Below are 22,648 nucleotides of genomic sequence, written 5' to 3'. Positions count from 1 at the left end.
TTTGTTGAATACCCCTGTTACAGTAATTAGTATATTGGTGGGGATTGACATTGTGTTGTTAATGTTACCGCCTACAAATCTCATTCTAAAGAAGAGCAAATTGCCGGAATAGGGGCTTGCTAATGTCTAAGCGTATTTTTAACCTGTATTTGCCTTGGTATGGCAGGGGAGATAGGAGTTATGGTTTAAAAATTAAGTAAATACACCTTTTTCATAGTTGTACCCCTCTCCCACAAACATATTTCTAATCTTTCCTGGTCTGCATCAGTAGAATAATCTCAGAAGGGGGGCACAGGAAGTGGCATGCAGCTTAGACTGGGGAGTATCCTGCTCAGACTTACATTGCTTTTCTGGACTTTTGCTGATTCCGTGCAACTGCATTTCCCCTGAGAGCTACTATTGACCTGATAGTACTGGCTGCCAGTTGGCAGGGAGGATTTACCTAGATTAGGTGGTTATTTCCTGTTCCTGTCTACAGGCTTGGAAAAATGGAGAGAGTTTACTTTCCTCCAAACATTTCTCAGAACATAGTGGCACAAACTGTTCAGAAGTGGGAAAATTCCTTAAAAAGCTATGTCTGGTTACCTTCAGATAAACATTTCCATTAATATTTCATTTCATTTTGAGCCCCTTTCTGGTTTGTAGTATTTCTTCAATATATATAGGTAGCCTCAAACCATACGGTAAAAGTATTTTCCAAAAACATTCACTTTTTGTCTTACTATGAACTGTTTTCCTTATTTCCTCGTCATTGAGTAATCAGCTCCTCTCAACAGGCTCAAATCCCTTTTTCTACTTTGATCTGTCTCTGATTATGCTGATGTCTTATGTCCTTTTGTGAACTCATACATGTTTTAATAACAACATTTAAGAATGAAATTGCCTATTTCTTCCCTCTGTGTGTTGGGAAAAGAAAAACCTTTGTTGCTATGTTTAGATGATATGTATTGAATGTTCCCATAATCATTGCCCTGTGTAAAGTAGTTATCACACACAAGATACAATCTCTCATGCTCCGTGGTGTTTATTCTGTTTCAGTCTACTTTAAAATGCTTAACTTCCTAAGTTCTTTTCCCCATTAAGTATTGCTTTTAGATATTTTGGGTTTTTTTAATTTCCATATACATGTTCTTTATAAAAGACATTGGATGGGCATTTGCAAATGAAAAATTAGAGTCCCAGATTTTGAAGGAATAGTTTTATTCTGTCTACTAAAAGTCTGATTTCTTCCATCTTCAGGCATCTGTCCTAAACACAGTGGGGTTGTCAAGTAGCAATCCCTCCCATCTTTGACACAGATACTTCCCTGCAATACCAACCCCCAAAGAGGATGTTTCCTGGGGCAGGTAAGGAACAGGGAGAGTACAGATGATTCTGTATCTGCTCTACCTCTTATGAGGGCTCTTGAGAACATATACTCAACAGTGCCTAAAATTCATAGAATGTTAAATCTGGAAGAGACAATAACAAGTTATCAAGACTGGCAGACTACATCCTGGTCCCTGAAAGTGTTGTGTACTTTTACATCTTATTATGGAGTGCCTGGCAAAATGCAGGCCACGAGCGCCTGGCAAAATGCAGCTTATCCTCTAGCACCCTACCCTCTGAGTGAATCATCCCTTCATCAGTCATAGCGTAGCCTAATAAGAAACTGTGTATAATTTCTCCCACTATGTGTTTGAATGCCCTCCAACACATTTCATAGTGTAGTGTTTAATGGTGTTCTTTTTTTATTTACTCTACAAATTTTGAATGTTTGCTTGAATAGACAGGATTATAGTAAGAATGGCGTACATATCTATTTTAGTGGGATAAACAAGAGGATTGAAGGTAAAGTACTTGTAAATGACTTCCATGTTTTGATAGGAAATGAATTCACTCATACTTTTAGGTTTCCACTCAAGTCACTGAGGAAGAGAATATACAACTTAGTTCTGTGTTATTGAGAAACCATCAATGGAATTTTAAAGACATGTTATAGATATATATGTTACAGTACAATTCACTTTGTTCTGAATCTGCCAAGGGACGTGTCTTACACACAGCTCTTTTGTATAGGCATTGCTATGGGCAAGGATTGACCTCTTACTGTCCATTTACTGGTTGCTGACGTTGACTCTACCAAATCAGAAGGTGAAAAATGAAGAGGTGAAATTCATCTTTAAAGATAACGTGTGTGAATTTTAGGATACTAGTATTTGTATGAGTAATAGAAGAATCGGTGAGAAAGTGATCCCATCTAATACTTATCTTCCTGATCAACTACTAGTCAGGAGCAATTAGAGATAAATTTCAGCTGGAGCATTAGAATCTTGTCTCAGGTTATAAGATAGTATATATGATGTAGAAAGCAAAACAAAAACAAAAAACCCTGGAATTTACCTTTTGCTTTTTATTTTAGGGCCTTTAGTGTCGGTCATCCGGCATGTGAATACTAACATTGACAAAACTTGGCCTTGTACTTAGTCATCTTTTTCAATGCCTCTGGGCATTTGGCTCTTGGAAGGAGGTAATTCTTAGTACTGTTCCCTGGTTTGCATTATTTATTTGGGAACCTGTCTGCCATTGTGGTTACTTGTCAGAACACAGCATAATTTAAATGTTCAAGGTGGGTGATTGAAGTACTTGAACTTTTTCCCTAAGTGCTGATGACTGATTAGAGAGTACTTTAAATAAAGAATGTGTTCTCCAACTTAACAGCATATTATAAGAGATATATGACATATGGTATATCCCCCCAAAATTTTAATTTTTAGAAAGCAGAAATGTATTATATTTTACCAGTAATACTGTGAATACTCATATTAACAGGAACCATCCCCAACTGTAGGGTATTAATCTTTTTACAAAATGTCCTAAAATGTATAAATTAATTTATTTCATAAAATCTGACAAAGTTGCTTCAGTTTAGAAACGAATTGCTTTTAAACATAACCATTAATTGAGACTATCAGTGCTTTGCTGCAGAATCCAGACATCTACTGTATTAAACTTCATTTAAAACTATATTACCCTTCTTAAAACAACAACAGTCAAAACAACTAAATTATTTTCTTGTTGCCATTTTATTATAATTGATATTTTGATGTTTGATGATTGTATTTGTTGGCAATAATTTTATCTGAAAATTAAGATAAACTTTCTGGTTTCAGAGTATTACTTTGTTAATATTTGCTGTTGTCCTTCACCTCTCCAAACCCTACTCGTTCTTCTAGGCCAAGCTGAAGATGAACAAACTCACTAAAATTTTCTCCTATCCCAGCAGCTTAATTTATGGCATTTTGGACATGGCTTATAGCACTTACTTCCTTTTGCCTTGTGTTAGTTAGCTGTGAACATGCCCTCCTCCTGTACGTTAGTTAGCTGTGAACATGCCCTCCTCCTGTACTGGCTCCCAGAGAGCAAAGACTATGTTTTAGGCAACTGTGTATCTCCAGTAGCACCTTTCACAGTGCTTTGTACACCACCCCCCCCCCATACATTCAGTAAGTATTTATTAAATCTGTTTATTTTTTCCCCTGATTTTCTAGACTAGACTTAGGAATCAATCAGTGACTTGAGGTTTAAATGAGGAATGAGGTAGTAATGGCTCTGTAGTCAAGATTGGCCAGGTTTGAGTTCCTACTTCATGATGTATTAACTGTGGGACTGCCTCATCTGTAAGATAGGAATGTTAGTAATAGTATCAGCCTCCTAGAGTTGTTGATGAGGATTAACATAGATAATCCGTTAAGACCATTTATTGGGCTTTCTGACATATAGAATACATTCAATACAGCATAGCTATAATTGTTGCTAAATGCAGTCCTACTGGGCTACATGCTAAGCCCCCGAGGGCCTGTCTTCTGGTCTTTATAGCTCAGGCACCTAAGCTTGATATAGTAAATATTCAACAAATACTTCTTTTAATTGAATTGATTGATTTACCCTATTTTTATCTTCCATTACAGCCCACTGTTTGTAACATGGAAGATTGGTCGAGACAAAAGATTGCGTGGATGCATAGGTACTTTTTCTGCCATGAATTTGCATTCAGGACTCAGGGAGTACACACTTACCAGGTGAAGACCAATTTTTGTTACCTCTGCTTCTACATTTAAAAAAAAAAAGAAAAAAACTTAAGAAACTTGAACCTGATACTTTAACTCCTTTTTCTTTCCTGAACTGTCAACATTCTTGACTTCTTTCATGTCAGACTTTTTTCTTCTCTTCGACCATTTGCCTTGTCTCTGATAAAATGTTATTGATATATATTATCATAACATAAAATACTGTGATTACGTGTATTCTGCCATAGATGTCTTAAAGTGTTTTTTTTTTTTCTTTCAGTGGCCATCTTATTTTGTATAACTTGAAAATCAATGACCAAATATCTATGGGTTACTTCAATGTATTATTTCCATAATAATAGTCATTGTGTCTTCTTTGTTAGGCTTTAAAAAAATTGTTGATGTCTATTCCATCTCACACATTTTGTTACACTTTTATGTACTTTTGGAATTGAAGGGAGAACCTAAGAAGAAAGTGATGCAACAGCCTGGCAGCATAATCATTCACATTCACACTTTACCCAGAATTAATTGCAGCTTACTTATTTTGTTTCATCCAACACAAGGACAAAGTAATGAATGCCTCATTACAGTTGTTAAGACTTTGTTCTTAATTTCTGAACTCACAAAAAGCTATCTAGCATGCCATCAGATTTTTTTGGTTCAAGTTTAGATTTCTAACAAATTGTGTTCCAAAATTATTTCAAAAGAGGAAAATTCCTTAAATAATAAGCTATTAGCAAAGGAATTTCCTGTTTTTGTTCATATTTCAGGGTGATTATCTGATACAGTTTCTATAGTTGTAATATGCACAGTGTCTGTCCAACAAGAAATTGGTCCCTGCTGACTATTGGTACTTGTGGCAAGTTGCTCAATCTCCAATAGATAAAGTAGTAATTATAGTACTTTGTTCTACATACTTAATAGGAGTATTAGGGAGATGTCAGGGGAATGAAGTAATAATCAGTCACTGCTTTGCTTCAGGATTAATGTTGTGGAAGATTCATTATTTTACTATAGAATTGCACAAATGCTGCTCATAGCACCAGTTAATAAAATGCTGGCAACTGAGTTTAGTATTCTTATATTTGAAGACGTAGCTCACAGCTACAGGATTTTCTTAGCTTACACTGAAGCCCAGAAAGAAAAGGAAAGGCTTGGAGGGTCATGTTCATTCTTAGATTTTCACAGGTATTAGAAATGGGGTGTTTGGACTTGATTAAATAATAATTAGGCAGAAAGGGGGTTGAAACACACATTCTGGAAATAACTACAACTTACTAAAGATAGTACAGTTATAAGTCTAGGCGTGTTAGATTTTTTTTTCCCTGACACGAAGTACCGTGGACTCATTTTGGGACTTTAGCAAATTCTGCCACGACAGGTGCATATGAAATTACATTTTAAATAGCTAATCAAAGGCAATTTATTATATATTTCCTAAAATAAGTTGTTATGAGGAATACCACTTCCTTGGTATTGCTTGAAAAAAGAGTTCTACGGCCAAATAAATTTTGGGAACACGAGTTAAAGAAATTTAAACAGCTCTGCTCACTGCAGGGTTTCTCAGAACCTTTTATGTTAATAGTGTGGTGAATCTCTGAGGGATACGGAATGCAGCATTTCCCAGACTTCTTTGACTACAGAACCCTTTTATCCTTCCACCCTCGTGTCTTATGCCATTAGTGCTCCAAGGAACACATTTTCAGAAACAGAAGTATGTTATAGAATTTCCATTTTTCTTTATAGTTGGGGAGCCTGAATTGATAGTATAGAAAACCTTTGTACTTTCAAGTGAAATTGTGGCAGAAATCCCAGTATCAAAATTATATACTTTAGAAATCCTTAGTAGTAGTAACTATAGTAGCAATTTGTTTTTACTTAAAATACGAAATTCTTTTGCCTACATGGATAAAAAGGGGTGAAAATATCCAGTTTTTCTGGACTTGTGAATCTGTCTCCTAGGGCAATTACCAGAAGAATTATAGTATATTTTTTCTGACAATAATACGATTCTGAATGAATCATTCAAATAGTTGGACTTAGAAATTTGCCTACATTTGTATTTGTATTTGTACATATACAGGTGTAGTCTATGGCTCTTCCTGTTTACTTTTCAGCTTTTTCCCCCATGTTTCTCTACAATTTCCTGAAATTGTATACAGCACATTAGAGAGATATGTGTGTTTGTGTGTGTATATACACATATATGTACCTGGTCTTCTCATTTTTGTTTGGCTTCATTTCTTTTGCTTAATATGATAATAAGAATGAAGTTATTTGGAAGAGACGAACAAAGAAAACAAGTCTTAAAATATACAGTTGCTCTTTTTTCTGGATTCATTAGAGTCAAAACTGTGGCATCATTTAAAAAAGTTGCAGTATAATGTTTTTCAGTCCCATAGGGCACTTATCATTTCTACATGCTGTTGTTATTAGTGGTATTAATTGCTACCATTTACTAAGAAGTTACTACATGTCAGACACTGCAGAGGAGCCTTTATATGCATGGTTCCTAACAACAACTCTTAGGTATTAATATCCACATTATAAAAATGAGGAAACTGAGATTTAGATAATTTAACTAGTACACCCGCTCACACATCTAGTTAGTGGTAGAAACAGGATTCAAACCCAGGCCATCTGACTGCAAAGTCCAAGCTCTTAACTACTACATTTAAGATAAGATAAAATAAAATTTTCTGAGAATATATGTTTTGTAGCTTCATGGTGAAAATAATGAACTTGAAAGCAGGTTCCTATAAATTGTTTAATCATGGGTCAATAATTCTTCAAAAATTCTAGTTAGCAGTTAAGACTGAAATTTTAGAACATTATTTTAAATTCCAGAAAAGCCATAGATGGGATCATAAAGAGTATATAACTCAGGGTTGCATAGACTAGTCAGAAGAAAATTGACTTGGATTAATACTGTAGAAAAGGATAATGCTTATTACAAAAATGTACTACTGTATGGTATGAAATTGTGTTCTTTGGCTACATGTAAATAATGGATTAGACTTCAAGAGGAATACAATTCTTCCGAACATAATAGTGGTGATTCTTGGAGTCTGGTCTTAAAACCTATAAATCATAAAACTTATAAATGGAATCAAATGAACTTAGGGTATTTGGGATAAAAGGGAAGGAGAGAGCAAAACAAAAAGTAAACAGTGAAATTAAAGACTCATCAGGTATAGGTGTCGTTTTAAAAAAAATTAGGATATCTGGTTACTCACTGTCTTCATCTGTGACTAGATAGATTATTATTCAGTTTTCATAACGTTACCCAGCTATACTCTTTATTTTTTATTGTAAAATATGCATACCATAACATTTACCACTTTAACCAATTTTAAGTGTATAATTCTGTGGCCCTAAGTACATTCACAATGATGTGCAACCATCCACCATAAATCTCCAGAGCTTTTTCATTTTCCCCAACCGAAACTCTGTACCCACTAAACACTAACTCCCCATTTCCCCTTCCCCCAGCCCGACAGCCATCCTTCTACTTTGTCTCTATGAATTTAACTCTTCTAGGTGCTTCACAAAAGTGGAATCATACAGTACGTGTCCTTTTGTGACTGGCTCATTTTCATTTGGCATAATGTCTTCAAGGTGCATCCGTGTTGTAGCATGCGTTGGAATTTCCTTCCTTTTTAAGGCTGAATAATATTCCACTGTATGTATCTACCACATTTTGTTTGTCCATTCATCCATGCATGGAAACTTGGGTGGCTTCTACTTTTTGACTATTGCACATAATGCTACTATGGACATGGGCACGCAAAAATCCGTATGAGTACCCTTTCTTTTTTAAAAAGCTAACCATTTTATAGAGGATAATGATCTAGTTTGTTTGTGGTCCCTTAATCTCTAAAACCTAAATGTAAAAAATGACCAGGTACTTTTTAAATGAAATGCCTATCCTGGATTAAGTTTTTATGTATAAATATACTGTTTTAAAATGAAAATACTTGTCATAGTCAAGTTTTATGTTCTCCTAATTGAAATTTTGATTTATTGTAGACTGGAATAAGACCTTATAAGTAGGCTGAGGATTTCTCCCAATTGTAAAAATACATAGTTTCTGTGTAGGTAGCAGGAAAACTTTGTGAGAATTACCACATTGAACTATTAAATAGACTATTATTTCCTTGACCTGAGTAAAAGCAGGAAAGATTATAGCAAATAAGAAGCAGGATGGAGAGCTCAGAATTATTGATAGAAGTTTATCCATGGTGAAATTAAAGTTCACAGATTAGTGTATTTATTAGTGGTCAAAACTTCAAGGTAGAAATATTCTTTGTCCCACTTGAAAAAGAATAATTTCTAGTACTCATCAAGCTAGTTGCATTAGTGGCTTTTACATGTTAGAAAGCAAAGACAAATTTGTTTCCTCTTTTTTAGTACTTAGATTATATAGTTTTCTAAAGAGGAGAATTACAGTTAATATAGACGAACACAAACATCTCAGTCAAAGAAAATTCCTTAAAATCTTGGTTAATAATTTTCCAGTGAAGTGTAGGTCTATTTCTTTCTCTTTTTTTAAAATATCTTTATTGGAGTATAATTGCTTTACAATGGTGTGTTAGTTTCTGCTTTATAACAGAGTGAATCAGTTATATATATACATATGTTCCCATATCTCTTCCTTCTTGCGTCTCCCTCCCTCCCACCCTCCCTATCCCACCCCTCTAGGTGGTCACAAAGCACCGAGCTGATCTCCCTGTGCTATGTGGCTGCTTCCCACTAGCTATCTACCTTACGTTTGGTAGTGTATATATGTCCATGCCACTCTCTCACTTTGTCACAGCTTACCCTTCCCCCTCCCCATATCCTCAAGTCCATTCTCTAGTAGGTCTGTGTCTTTATTCCCGTATTACCCCTAGGTTCTTCATGACCTTTTCTTAGATTCCCTGTATATGTGTTAGCATACGGTATTTGTTTTTCTTTTTCTGACTTACTTCACTCTGTGTGACAGACTCTAGGTCCATCCACCTCACTACAAATATCTCAATTTCGTTTCTTTTTATGGCTGAGTAATATTCCATTGTATTAGGTCTATTTCTTTATGTAAATTCAAGTTGATAGTACTTTTTCTAGAATATGTAAGTGATTGATAGATGTGTTCTTATTTCATCAAACAGGGATATGGCCTATCATCACGCTTAAAAGACTGTCTTTCCTTTCTTCCCCCTTTACTTGGTTGTTCTTAGCCGTCTTGGCAGTGAAATAATTATGCAGGTGCAGGCAGTGTCTGGAGCTTGATTCAGAACTATGCCACTTTGTTGCACTGCTTAATTCTGAGAAAATAGTAAGGGAGGTTTGTTCTTTCTAGGGAATAGGGTGACCACATAAAAGGTGATGTGTTTTTTTGTGTGTGTGAGAGTGAGGTAAGGGTGTGTGTGTGTGTGTGTGTGTGTGTGTGTGTGTGTGTGTGTGTAGGGGGGGATGAGGGAGAGAGGATGATTGTTTGTTTACATGTTACAAATGTTCACTTACTATTAGGCTTTTGGGGATACTGCAAATAGCTAACAGACCTACTTTATTACTTTCAAAGGTCCTGGCTAGATTGGGTACTTTTGGGTAACTAGATTCATTGTAAACCAAGTTTGCTTTTATATTTTGGTGTTGTAATCTGGCATTTTTCTAAAGCAGTACGAGTTTAAAACCACTGAAAGCAGCATAATTATATTTTCCGCCTCAGGGCGGACTATTTTGTGATTATTCTTTTTCTTGATTATTTTAGGTAACTAGACTTGGCTCACTGTGAATAATTAGTTTAAGCCAGCTCCCCCTACTCCTCACGGTAATATCAGCCGGATTGATTTTTCTTATGAAAAGAAAAGCTGTACATGAGTCACTCACTTCTGACTGTACACTCTTGTCAGCGAAGCTCATTCTGGAGATGTTAAGGCCAGACTGTTTTTGGCAAGTGTCTGCGGCAAGGCTCCTGGCTAAAATATGCTTTTTGGAGAGAGAAATTAGATCTGTCAAAAACACTATGCAAAATTAATTATCTTAATTTACAATCTACATTTTGTTGCCTTTTACAAAAGGTGGCATGGCTTGAGTCCTAAAAGGTATACCTAATTTGTTAGTTTCAGTGTATAAATTACCAAATGAGAAATTAAGTGTTTGTCAGATTTCATAAGCATTTAATTTGAGGTGTAGTTTGGAACCTAGATTGTTACATGCCTCTTACTCGAAATTATCCATAGAATAGCACAGCTAAATATAATCTGTGGAGTCCTGGAATCTTGATTTTAGCCACTAGTTAATGCACTCCTTCATTATCCCGTGGTTGTGCTAATGTGCAGAGATGTGGCCAAAAACTGGCCAGGAGAAACCAAAGAGCAAGAACCATTCCCAGTATGGGTGATGACTCCTGAGTTACAGAGAATTATCTGAATTCATATAGCACCTACTGCCACAGAAATTAAGTGTAGTGAGTATATCAGATTCTAGTTCCTTATCACATCTTTCAGATTTTCAGAGTCTCTACTTGGAATCCCTATGCTGCTTTGATTAAGAGCCACAGGCACAATGCCTTTGGGTAGAAAATCAGAAAACGGCCATCTGAAAAAGGTGAAGGTGTGAGAGAAGCTGAAAATGGGTTTTTGCCCTGTCAGAGCTCTTGGTTTCTGTGTTTCATAAGGAGAGGGTAAACTACAGGAAATTGACCCTATTCTTTTTTTTTTTTTTTAACATCTTTATTGGAGTATAATTGCTTTACAATGGTGCGCTAGTTTCCGCCCTACAACAAAATGAATCAGCTATATATACACATACTTTCCCATATCTCCTCCCTCTTGCGTCTCCCTCCCTCCCACCCTCCCCATCCCACCCCTCCAGGCGATCACAAAGCACCGAGCTGATCTCCCAGTGCTATGAGGCTGCGACCCTATTCTTACATCTAACTCTAAACCTTACCCCTTTGCTCTTTCTCCCTTTAATTATGTTTAAACAGTTCATCCTGTAAATCTAGTCTAAATTTTGCCTTAGGAGTTTATGATGTAGTAGGAGAGATAAGCTATATAAATAATTACAGTCCTAGGTAGAGAGTGACTTTTGCCAAAAAGTCAGAGGTGGTGATAATGGATGAACAGATATTCTACATCTGTAATAAAAGCAGAAATGTATTTAAAGCAATTTATGAAATTATTTTATTTGGTCCATCCCTACTTCACTTTGAGTAAAAGCAGAACACTTTATACCACTTTTTGGTTTGTTTTTATCCTACGTGGACAAAAAAAAAGTCCAGATTACAGGGATGTGCGAAAATTATTATTATCAAAGTGACCACATACAAGGTATTGGGTGTTTTGAGAGATTTTACTAACACATATTTTGAAGGGAGGCGGAATGAACTTGCTATGGAAAAAAATAAAACCTCAGAAACAGAGTACCCACACACACACTCTTCACCAAAGAATATCTAGAACCAGTTGGATTATAGCCTGATGCGTGGCAAATGAAGAAAATTAAAAGTTAACAGTTTAGATTCCACTTTCCTCTTGTCCCATTAAAATAAATTCATATTTTGTGTCAGTCCAGTAAACTGATATCTACCTCCTTTCCTGAGAATCATTGCTTGAGATATTCTTCATTTTTTCTGATGAAGGATGAAGTGGTAAAGATAAGTTAGAACACAAAATTGTATGAAATTATTATCATATTAGATGTGGTCTAAAATCATACCATAGGCATTTAACAATATATTTACTTTTGTCTGAACATTTAAAAAATAAATATTGGGTCTACTTATAAATGTCTGAAGTATTTGAGTCATTAGGGCCTGAACGAACAAGAGAACAGATTTGTGTCTTAGTGTTCTGGAAGAATAAGATGCTCACACCAATATATGCTCAAGGCGGCTGTTCATTCTAGAATATCATGCAAATAATATACTCTTACCACTCTAGGGGACAATGTTGCTAGTAATTTGAGTACTCTAAAATAATTGAATGTTGAGGTTTTTGTGCAGCAATTTAATATTAAATTTTCAGCTATTATTTTATGAGCATGAGCAAATGCTTTTTAAAAGATTTCCTTAAAAGGCAAAAGAAACAGCCCTCCTCTGTGATCTTTGCCCTTCCCCCAAACTTTCAACTACCTCATACGTGGATATCCAAAGTAGTAGACTTTGGAAAACATTTCCTTTTCGTTATTGATAACAATTTGGTGTTCTTTAAAGCCTAAACACTTGTTAGCCCTTTATCTTGCATTATAAATATATTTGTCTTAGAAACAATTTCCAGATTTTTTTACATTCTCTCTCACTTTTTAAATAAAGAGTAAACATTCAGTATGTCTTGTTCTAAAGAGCTACATTTTCTGAGCTGCTTCTTGTTAACAAAGTAAATTAAAACACCCATACTATATAACAAATAAAGTAGGCAGGGACAAATGGTAACTTAAAAAAAGTTCTACTGGAATAAGAATTTCATAGGTGCTAAGGATTTTTAAAGGTGAAAATTGGTATTTAACACCTTCTATTGAGAATGTAGCTCTAATTATTGTTAATATCAAATGTACATTTTTAGTATGTTTAAAATTTAAAAGTGAAGAGAGTACATTAGATTCATAAAGTATAGATTTACAGTTGGTCTCATGTTCAGAAAACTTTTCTATTAGTTTTACAATTTTACTTCAGCTCACGAAGCTATCTTGTAAATAATCGAAAGTATAGGCTTCATCATTCAAATTAGGTTAGCAGGTTATATCCCATATTTAAGCCTCATTTTTAACATTTATTCATTGACGTGCCAACTCTTGTGTCCTTTCTAGTGGTGAAAGAGAAGATCAGAAAAAGCCATAAAATAAATCCTTCAGAAGCTTTAATTAAAGGGATTGCCCAGAACTCAACGTCCCGTCCCTACACCCGGCTACTTTCAGGACTGACTTATATGTTCCACAAAGCTGATTTAAAGGGTTACCACTTCACTAAAGATGGGAGGAAAGAGGACCTCTCTTAAAAATTCTTCAGGCTGGGCTTCCCTGGTGGTGCAGTGGTTGAGAGTCCGCCTGCCGATGCAGGGGACACGGGTTCGTGCCCCGGTCCGGGAAGATCCCACGTGCCGCGGAGTGGCTGGGCCCGTGAGCCATGGCCACAGCCTGCGCGTCCGGAGCCTGTGCTCCGCAGTGGGAGAGGCCACAGCAGTGAGAGGCCTGCGTACCACAAAAAAGAAAATTCTTCAGTCTGCTTTAAACCTAAGCCATTCTTCTAAGATGGCCTTCTGTTGCTCTTTGGCTAAGGGGGATTGATTTGCTTACCTAGGTAGGGAGAAGCCTGCTAATAAACCTTTTAAATGAGTGGAGCTGCATTGCAATATTATGAAGAGCAGTAAATAACCATACACTGTGGTTAGACTTCCACTGCTAATGAGGTCACAGGTTTAATCCCCATTTGGACCACTTCACTTTGTTTTGCTCTGACTCACAGCCTGCACTCTAGACCCTGGGCAGTGGATTATAAGGGGCCTCAGGTAAGAGCATGTGGATGATCCAGTACCACACCCCAAACCTCAGCATTGTCTCAGCATATGAAACATGCTGCATTTGGAGTACCCCAAACTGAGCTGTCTCAGAAGTAGTTAATAGTAAGTCTAATAATAATTGCTTTGCATCTCAAAGAAAACTAAGAGAATGTTAAAAATGTTAGTTTCTTTTCACAAGCTCTCTGAAGAGAGCCAATGTGACGTTGGAAAAAGAGCTCTTTGGAGTAGCGGTGGGACTGAGAACACAGGTTGGGTTTCAACAGGCCTGAAAATTGCTATGGACAAAAGGGGAGATCTCTGGTTGGATCCCTGGCCTCAGAGCAGCCTGGAGAAATTGTGTCTTAGTTCCTTTTTCCTGAATTTCCACCTCTAATAAAGAGTAGTGGCTAGGGATGGGAGTCATCCCAGATGACAGTGGATTTCAGCTAAAGCAACTCCTAAGCACTTCAGTGGTGAAAGGATGACTGTTAAATTCATAAGGTTATAAAGACATGTTATAAAATGTAATTGCTCTTTTTAAAAGACATTTTTTTGAAAAGGCTGCCTTTGAAGGTTGTCATCTCTGGTGTATTGAGATGTTCCTGTGCCTCATGTATCAGCTCACTAAGGTGTGTGTCTACTGTCTAAGCGTCTGTGCCCTCCCATGCTGTTGCATCGTCCTCTTCATAGCTTTTGTTACTGCTCAGAGCAGCTCAGTTACCCCATCAGCCAATATGGGCACAGACGTACCCACCGGCATGACTAAACTCTCCTCAGTTATTGTTAATCCTTATACCCGAGACAAGAAGCGCCCCCTCTGTCTACCCATCTTGTCTAGAGTAAAATTAGAGTCATTTCAAAGCCTGTATTTCACTCAGAATAAAGTTAATGTTCTAAAGTGCCACCATCCTTTGTCTGCCCCTGCCTCTCCCCCCCGTCTCCTATTCCCATCCTTCTTAAAAAGCACAGCATCAGAGACCCTAACCTCACACTCCAGCCATGCACAGTTATTCGCCACTTGCCAAGTGTAGTCTTTTGTGTCTCTCTGGCTTTGAACATTTTTTTTTCTCTGCCAACCACACCTCTCTCCATTTCCAGCCAGTCAACTCCTACTCATCCTTCAAGACTCAGCTTGCTCATTACTTCCTCTGAGATTTCCTAGACACTCCCCAGCCAAGCTGGTCCATCTCTGTGTTCTCATAGCACTTTGTTCAGGCCTCTATTATAACACTTAATATATTGGATTGTAATGATTAGCTTTACATGTTTGTCTCTCCCTTTTGAAATTGCTCTCAGCAGTAGTTTAGCAAGCCACATCAAAGCAAATCAACAGAAACCAGGCTCATGACTTTGTAGCAACTTTCCTCGATCCCGAGAACCATTTTTACTCTTTTCCCTTTCTGTCTACTTCTGTTAGCTTAGGTTTGTCAACTTCTCTTGCTGCCAGTGTGCTTGAGCTGGTAGGAGTTGCCGATGCTGATTGGTAGTGAGAGGGGTAGTTTAAGGCCACTTGGAGTTAGACTGAGCCAGGGGACAGTGTACCCAGTACACTTTAGAAAGCAGGTTAACGTAAGGTCAATCTCTTGTTATAAGTGCTATAAGTGATTGAGTTGATGCTCACCATGGAACCATATAGCTGGAAGACATCCTTAGAAGTCATCTTAGTCCAACCCCTATCAGGTACTTTAAAGTATCCCAAGAAATGAGCATCTAGCTTCTATCTGAATCTCTCCACTGACTTGGAACTCACTACCAGTTAAGTAGTCATTTCATTCTCAAACACCTCTAAACCCACCACCACAGCTCCCGTTACCACATAGCTATAGTTGAAGTGCCAGGAGTCAAAGATTGCCTGTATTTAGCACTTTATCCTTTATAGAAAGCCACATTAACCAGCAGTGGTTAAACTTGCCCTCTGAGTAATGGCTGAGTCTTTAGAAGTTTAGGAGTGGTAAGATACACAGCTTTACTCCCATCCACCCACTCATAACAATTTTAACTGGCCCCTTATTGAAACCTTTGAAGCTGCTGCCACCGCATCTTCTCTCACTGCCTACATTAGACTTCTGGAATTGGCTGGGCCAGAGAGTCCACAGATTCTGAGATAGAACTGGCACTAGAACTTTTAGTGCCCCCAACAATTTATCACACAAAATTGTGTTGGAGTTAGAACACAGGTCCTCTGACATCACCAGGGAGACTGTCACTACAATTTCCACGATAGAAGGGATCCATAAAAGTATGTAAATTTATTTATTTTAGTTTTATGTTAAGAAGCATACAGTTTCAAGGCACCCTGTAATAAAATAATCATTTTGTAATGTAACATCTCACCGTCAAGTTATCTGCCTTGGGTCAAGTTTTTGGCATATTTCTGTAAAGTGAAGAATGCCCTTGGAGCTATTCAACCAAAACTACAGGTGTAGTAGGATATGTGTATTGAGAAGCCCGAAGCAAAACATATATATATACACACACACACACACACACACACTCATATATATATGAAGTTTGCTCATATCTTAGATTTCCATATTTTTTCAAAACATGCCTCCAACATACTACTAGTTATATTTCCTAAGCACAATAATAACTTCTATTTTTGTGCGTGTGCTGGACCTGTCCTAAGTATTTTATATAAGTTACCTCATTTAATCTTTTCAACAACGTGAAGTTGAAGGTATTTCACATATTACAGTTAGGGAAAACCGGGGCTTAGAGAGGTTGAGTGACTTGCTGAATGACAGCTAATATTTACATGACAGTACCTGAATTTGAACCTGATTCTGTCAAAGTCTGTGTTCCCAACCACATTGCTATACTGTTCCCCTCCAGTAACATCACTCCCGCTTCTCCCATGAAGGCTTCTTATAGCTGTTTGTTCTGCTAACTCAACTGGTATCCCCTGGTCTCAGCTCACAGGAAATAACTTTTCATTCAGGGACTCAGTTTCTTAACTCAGGAATCCAGAAATCTCCCTTACACCCTCAGCCTGTTCGTTCCAGTCTTACTCAACTTCTCCTGAGTTCTCTTTCCTTTTAGAATCCTGCAGTGCAATGTCTCCCTCATGTGCCTTTTTTCTTCACAGCTATCCTGTCAGTCCAGTTGGTGTTCTGAACTCCCATAGTGCCATCAGAATTGATCAGTCTCTCAGGGATACACACTTCCCAAGCTTTGATCTCTCTCTGTGCAATTTTTGCATTTAATATCAGCGAGTTTCCATGGAATACTAGTTCAGCCTTTAGGTTTCTAGTTAGGCATAACCCACTGAAATCTACTGTGACTTTTCAGGGGCTCTGCTCTTCTCAACAGTCAGTCAAAAGGGAGACATCATTTCGGGGGTCAGAAATAAGTCTGTTCCTTGGAAATTATAATTAAGGAAACATATTCCAAATATCTAGGTGATTCAGGCCAAATTTATTGCCTTAGTTTTCATTTTTACAACTTGAGTTCCTTAGGGCAACTTATAAAACAAGAAACAGCTATATAAATGAAGGACAAATATATCCATGATGGACATTTTTCTTATAGTAATAAAAAAGGAATTTCAGGAAAGAATTGTATGTATTTGGTCATGGACTATGTCAGTTTTACCAAACTTAGATTTCTTACAATCATAGGGTTTAAAAAAATAAAACGATCCAGTTTTTGTCTCTCTCTTACTGTAGCTGGGATTCAGGGATCTGAGTATTTGGAAGACAGGGAAGATTTTTTAAATGTATTTTTTAAAATGGTATGCAAGTCTTTTATGGGTGCATTATCTTTTTTAAATTTTGAGGTGAATGGTAATAAAAACTTTAGAACCACAGGCTTTGTGAATATCTTCTGTTTTTGCCCCTGATCCGTTTAAAAATTTTTCTATGTCTAAAACAAGTAATACATCGTTGGAAGTCTATTTTCAGGAGGGTTATTTTAAAATCTGACAGGAAAATACCTTTCAAAATTTATATTCATATACTGCCTGTTAATTATTGTAAACTTAATAGCAGTGTTGGTTGGTACATTGTCCATGTCACATGTTTCTTAATAGGCTTTCAAGAATTTTGCCAGTATAAGAAGTCATTTCATATATTCAAGGTCCAACATACCAGAGACTCAATCATGGCAACATGGCAAATTAATGATGCAGTGGAGGAGAAACCAGCAGATGGCTTGGGGATGCTAGCCCAGAAATTAGTAACATATTTAGTCTTTGGGATGCCAGTGAAGCTAAACAAGGCACTTAAGTGTTATTTGTAGGCTTACGTCATAGGCCAAAGAGGTGGGAAGAAAGGGTGACGGGGGCATGATAGAGCAGAAATTCTGTGGAATTGTTTAATGTCAGAGTTGATTGCTGCTGTTCTGTCTCTTGCCTTAGGTGTATCCCATTTTAAGTTCAAGACTAAGAAAACCTTTCAGAGAGGAAATTGAAAAATTTCAAAGCAAATAAATTAGTAAACGCTCATGGCTGTCAAGTTTCACGTTGCAGATTCCATCTTCTGTTTCCCGAAGGATTCACCCAGGGTTTTCCCCAAACCCCCAGAGTTACTGCTGCTTTTCTGTGTGTGCTCATTACACACTGCTTGGTGCCTCTGTTACAGCACTTGCTTTATCTTGCCTTGCAGTGTCCTTAGTTTCTTACCTGATTGTCTTCCCTACCTAGATGGATAGTCCCTTGAGGACCTGGGCTAAATTTTTCACATCTTTGCACCCCTTAAGTAGCTGTGGGGGATTAGGCATAGATCAAAATAAATGTTTGAATAAGAGAGTTCCCTTAGTATACTGAAATAATTGTTTACTTAGGTACATAAGGTAATTAAAGAAAATGTTAGGACCCTATGCAAGGGAAGTGGGAAATGAAGATTAAAGCATCTCTGAACATGTAAACCATAGGACAATAAAATTATTTTACAAAAGCAATTTACTTTCATTTTTAGGAACCTAGATATAACCTAAGGTGAGACATATCTGTATTTTGTTCTCTATTTATAATTTTAACTCAAGGAGTTTTTTTAACACCTTATTTGCTTTACAGTTGCATCAGCTGTCATTTAATGAAGGATGGGAACACAGTTCTTATGAGAAGCTTTTCAAGGTTGACAAAATATTTCAGTATCCTAGTTGCAGCTGCTAAGTTTTGCTATTATAAAGTGAAACAACTGAAATAAAAGTTTAACATGTGCTTCCATATATACTAATTCTACAAATGTGATGAATGAGAAACAGAAATAGCCTGAAAAAAGGAAATGAGAGTGGTATTTAACGTCCTGTATATTACCTGTAGTGCACAATTGCAACTTATAAGCATTTGGTGCCACGAGGCTGATTATTAGAATTGTTTCACGAGGGACATTTTATTCCCAGTGGCACTACTGTCCAGGTATTTTTTTTTAAGTCCTCGGAGATGGCCATTTCTGGGAAGTTTTACATGTACTTCCTAGTCTTAAAAAGGTTTGGGTTAGTGGGTGATGGTTTGTCAGAAATGATCTTTCTGTGATGGCCAGACACCTTGCGGGGATCAAAGTTTGAGGTGAGCAATCCCAGGTAATGTCTTCGCGTTGTGCCATTTATTAGTGTCTAGTTAACTATGCTTGAATCTGTTAATGGATGAAACCACACAGAAAGGCTGTGTTGACATAGAAATAAAACTTGAATTCAACAAACAAAACAGTACTTCACCCCCTCTTTCCCAATGAAGAAGGTTTGGGCTAGGGATTGCGACAACATTTTGATCATTGTATTTATTAGCAAGTTCAAGAAAGTCCCCTTGAGAGATGCCTCAAGGGCTCCCATTTGTGATTATCTGTGGGAATATTCGCTCAGGGAGTGGATCCTACCCTACTGTGAGCCCGACTTTCCTTGTCATTCCCCCTGCGATAAATACTATGCAATACTTGTCTGTGTAACAAATAAACAGTTTGGGGATTAAATAGAATGCAGTGGAAAAAAAGAAGTCCTTTTGATATGCATTTGATAGGAATGTGTTAATTTCAACAAAACATCTGGTATAAAAAAAGTTGTGAATGCAGGACATCTGAGGGAGTTGTGGAAGGAGAAGGGATTTACTGTGCTTAACAATTGCCAGTAGTCAGGCCACTTCCAAGTTGTGATTTTGTCAGACTTGGAAATTAAGTGGGATCAAATCTACTCAGCCCTTCAGTGGGAGAAGATCTAAATCCAGCTGCAGCAAGGAGCAGTTTACTGATTAAGAACTAAGGCTGTACCCAGTGTCTCTTCGCTAGTTTTCATGCTATTAAGGGCAATGCTTAATATTGCCCTTTTTATATTCTGGGTAAAAAAAAAAAAAAAAGACTGCCTTTGTGGTTTACTGGTTGAACTTGTACAGCTGAATCTACAGTAAAAGGTCTTTCTTGGCGTTATTTTACTACAGATTTCAGTGTTCTTACTGTTCTGCTTATTTTCTTAATAAGGTAATTCAAACTTAGAATAGTTACTGTAGTTTCAAAGCTTGATTGAAAGATGCATTCAGTATTTTCTCTAAATAAGCAGCAATTATAACAGCACAGCTGTAGTTAAAGATAGAATTTATTATGAATCCTGGCAGTCTTGCTTCTCAATTACACCAGGCTGAAATAAGGTTTATTCAGTTCAATTCCACATTTATTGAGCACTTAACTCAGCATGATACTGTACCAGGTACTGTGGAGCTACAAAGATGAACAATGCATGATATCTACCCTCCATGAGCTTGTAGTCTTGTAAGAGAGATGGATGGACACACAAAAGAACAATGAGGAAGAAAGCATAAGTGCTATTTAGATGTATAAGCAACACTACTGGAAGTTAGAGGAATTAGCTGTGGTTGGACAGACTGTAGAAGGTTTTACAGAAGAACTGACATTTAAGCTGAACCTCTGTGGACATTTATGACTCCATTTCAACATTTAAAAGTGAGGATGTGGAGAGGGTATGCATTATGTGTCCAAAAAACATCCTGAGCCAAATGCAAGGAGGCGGAACAGTGTATGTTGTTTGGGGGAGAGCAGTGAGTAACCCTGTGTGGCTTGAGCTCCAGTGAGAACAGTGGGAGAGAAAATGATAGACTGGGGCTGGATTTTTTTTTCTAATGGCATTAAGTTGCTGTTGAAAGATTTTCAGCAGAGTAAGAAGATCATTAGGGATGACTCCGGCTGCTTGTACATCGGATGGAGTGAAAAGGATAGAGATGAGAGACAGAACAGTGCAGAGGCTAATTTTAAATATTCCAAATGAGAGATGCTACAGGCCTGAATTAGATTAGTAGCAGGAAGGATGTAAAGAACAAGATGAGACTGTATGTGGGGAGTAAGGTAAAGGGAAGAGTTGACGATGGCTCCAGAGGTTCTTTCTTTTGTGACGGGGAGATGGCACAATTACAAGTGATAGGCAACACGGGAAGAGGTATACTTTTGACACATTGCTTGTAGAAGAGTCATTTTTAATGTCAAAGTAATTTTGGCTTTAATCTTAGGTTATCTTTTTTTCTGAATTTGAGCCTTGAAGATTTTTTAAGTAAAAATTTTATTGAAAATTGTTTCCTTTCAACGGTAGTGAGAGTGAAGTATCCTCTTTAATGTATTATTGTCTTATTTCACTTCTGTTTTCCTCCAGTTTTGCTGAGGTATAGTTGCCATACAGCACTTTTTAAGTCTAAGGTGTGCAGCATCATGACTTGACTTACACATATCATGAAATGGTGACCACAGTAAGTTTAGTAAACATCCATCATCTCATATAGATAAAAGGAAAAGAAAAAAAAGTTTTTCCTTGTGACAAGAACTCTTACGATTTACTCTCTTAACAGCTTTCATATATAACATACAGCAGTGCTAATTATGTTTATCATGTTGTACATTACATCCCTGGTTCTTATTTATCTTATAACTGGAAGTTTGTGCCTTTGACTGCCTTCATCCAGTTCCCCCTCCCCTCACACCCACCTCTGGTAGCCACAAATCTCATCTCCTTTCCTATGAGTTTGTTTTTGAAGTACAGTTGTCCTACAACAGTGTGTTAGTTCCTGTTGCACAACATAGTGATTTGATATTTCTGTACATTTCAAAACGATCACCACGATAACTCTAGTTACCATCTGTCACCATGCAAAGATATTAGGTAATTATCGACTATATTCCCCACACCGTACATTTCATTCCCGTGACTCGTTTATTTTGCAACTGGAAGTTTGTATTGATACTTCTTAATCTCCTTCACTTTAAAAAATATATATATATATATATAATTTTATCGGATAGTATTATTATTTAATATATTATTTTATATAAAGGCATAATAAGGAAAATAGGGGAACAAGATCCTTGATATCATTATTTTCTTTTAGCCCATGCCACAAAGCAAAACTCAGAAAATAAAAGATAATTTTTATAGGCTACACTTGCTTGAAAAAACATTGATGTTGAAACATTTGTTAATGTACAACTAAACCCTCAAAATTCCTTTTCTAACTAAATATACATTTTGTGGATGAGAAATCTATAAAGAAATAAATGTTAGTAAACACTGGATGGTTGTTATGGAATTTAAATATCTGTACTTATTACCTAAGAATGTCTGGGTTTCAAGGCTGAATTAAAATAGATTCCAGGCTTCCTTAAAGGTAAACAGCACATCTGTTAATTTGTCTAGGACGATGGAAACTGACTGAATTTTGTATTATGATAAAAGTCAGCATCTTCTCTTCCATCTATTTAGCAATACTTCTGGGTAATCTTTTCTCCTTTGGGGAACTTTCCAGATGTTTTGTGAACATGATTCCAATTTAGAAGAATTGTTTTTATATTGTAGCTGACTGATGTCCTAACTCTGAAACTCTTAGACTGGTGTAATTCTATCCAAGTGTTCGTCTGCAGTATGTGTAGGAGTGCCCTGTGACACTTCGGCTTCCTCGACTGGCCTAGACTGTCAAAGCTGCCTATAGGGGCAGTTTCCGGGAGTCAGTGAATCCAGCCCCTATTGAAGTAATTTCCATTAACAAAGAAAATAACATTGCCAGGTATCATCCAGGGTCACTGAGTTTTGAGCAGTGTTCGTATAGTACAGTGAACATGAACAGCTAATCCCACAAGATTATTTAGATGGTTCCTTAGGTACAAATGTCGACTTGTATATTCCAAA

At 37.0% G+C, this 22,648-nt stretch overlaps 1 protein-coding gene across 3 annotated transcripts in view; it reads left to right on the top strand.

The window, feature by feature from the left end:
- Positions 1–22,648, top strand: part of AMMECR1 (AMMECR nuclear protein 1) — a 105,119-nt gene that overhangs the window by 44,645 nt on the left and 37,826 nt on the right. For all 3 annotated transcript variants that reach the window (XR_013825605.1, XM_079909769.1, XM_079909770.1), the window contains exon 2: positions 3,951–4,061. Coding sequence is in view for 2 of the 3 variants with exons in the window: in XM_079909769.1 (XP_079765895.1) it covers positions 3,951–4,061 (111 nt within the window). In the remaining variant the exon portion in view is untranslated. The remainder of the gene's footprint in view (positions 1–3,950; positions 4,062–22,648) is intronic.

Source organism: Stenella coeruleoalba, assembly GCF_951394435.1.
Source record: "Stenella coeruleoalba genome assembly, chromosome: X".
In the NCBI taxonomy this organism is placed as follows: domain Eukaryota; kingdom Metazoa; phylum Chordata; class Mammalia; order Artiodactyla; family Delphinidae; genus Stenella; species Stenella coeruleoalba.
This window is presented reverse-complemented; position numbering and strand designations above follow the sequence as displayed.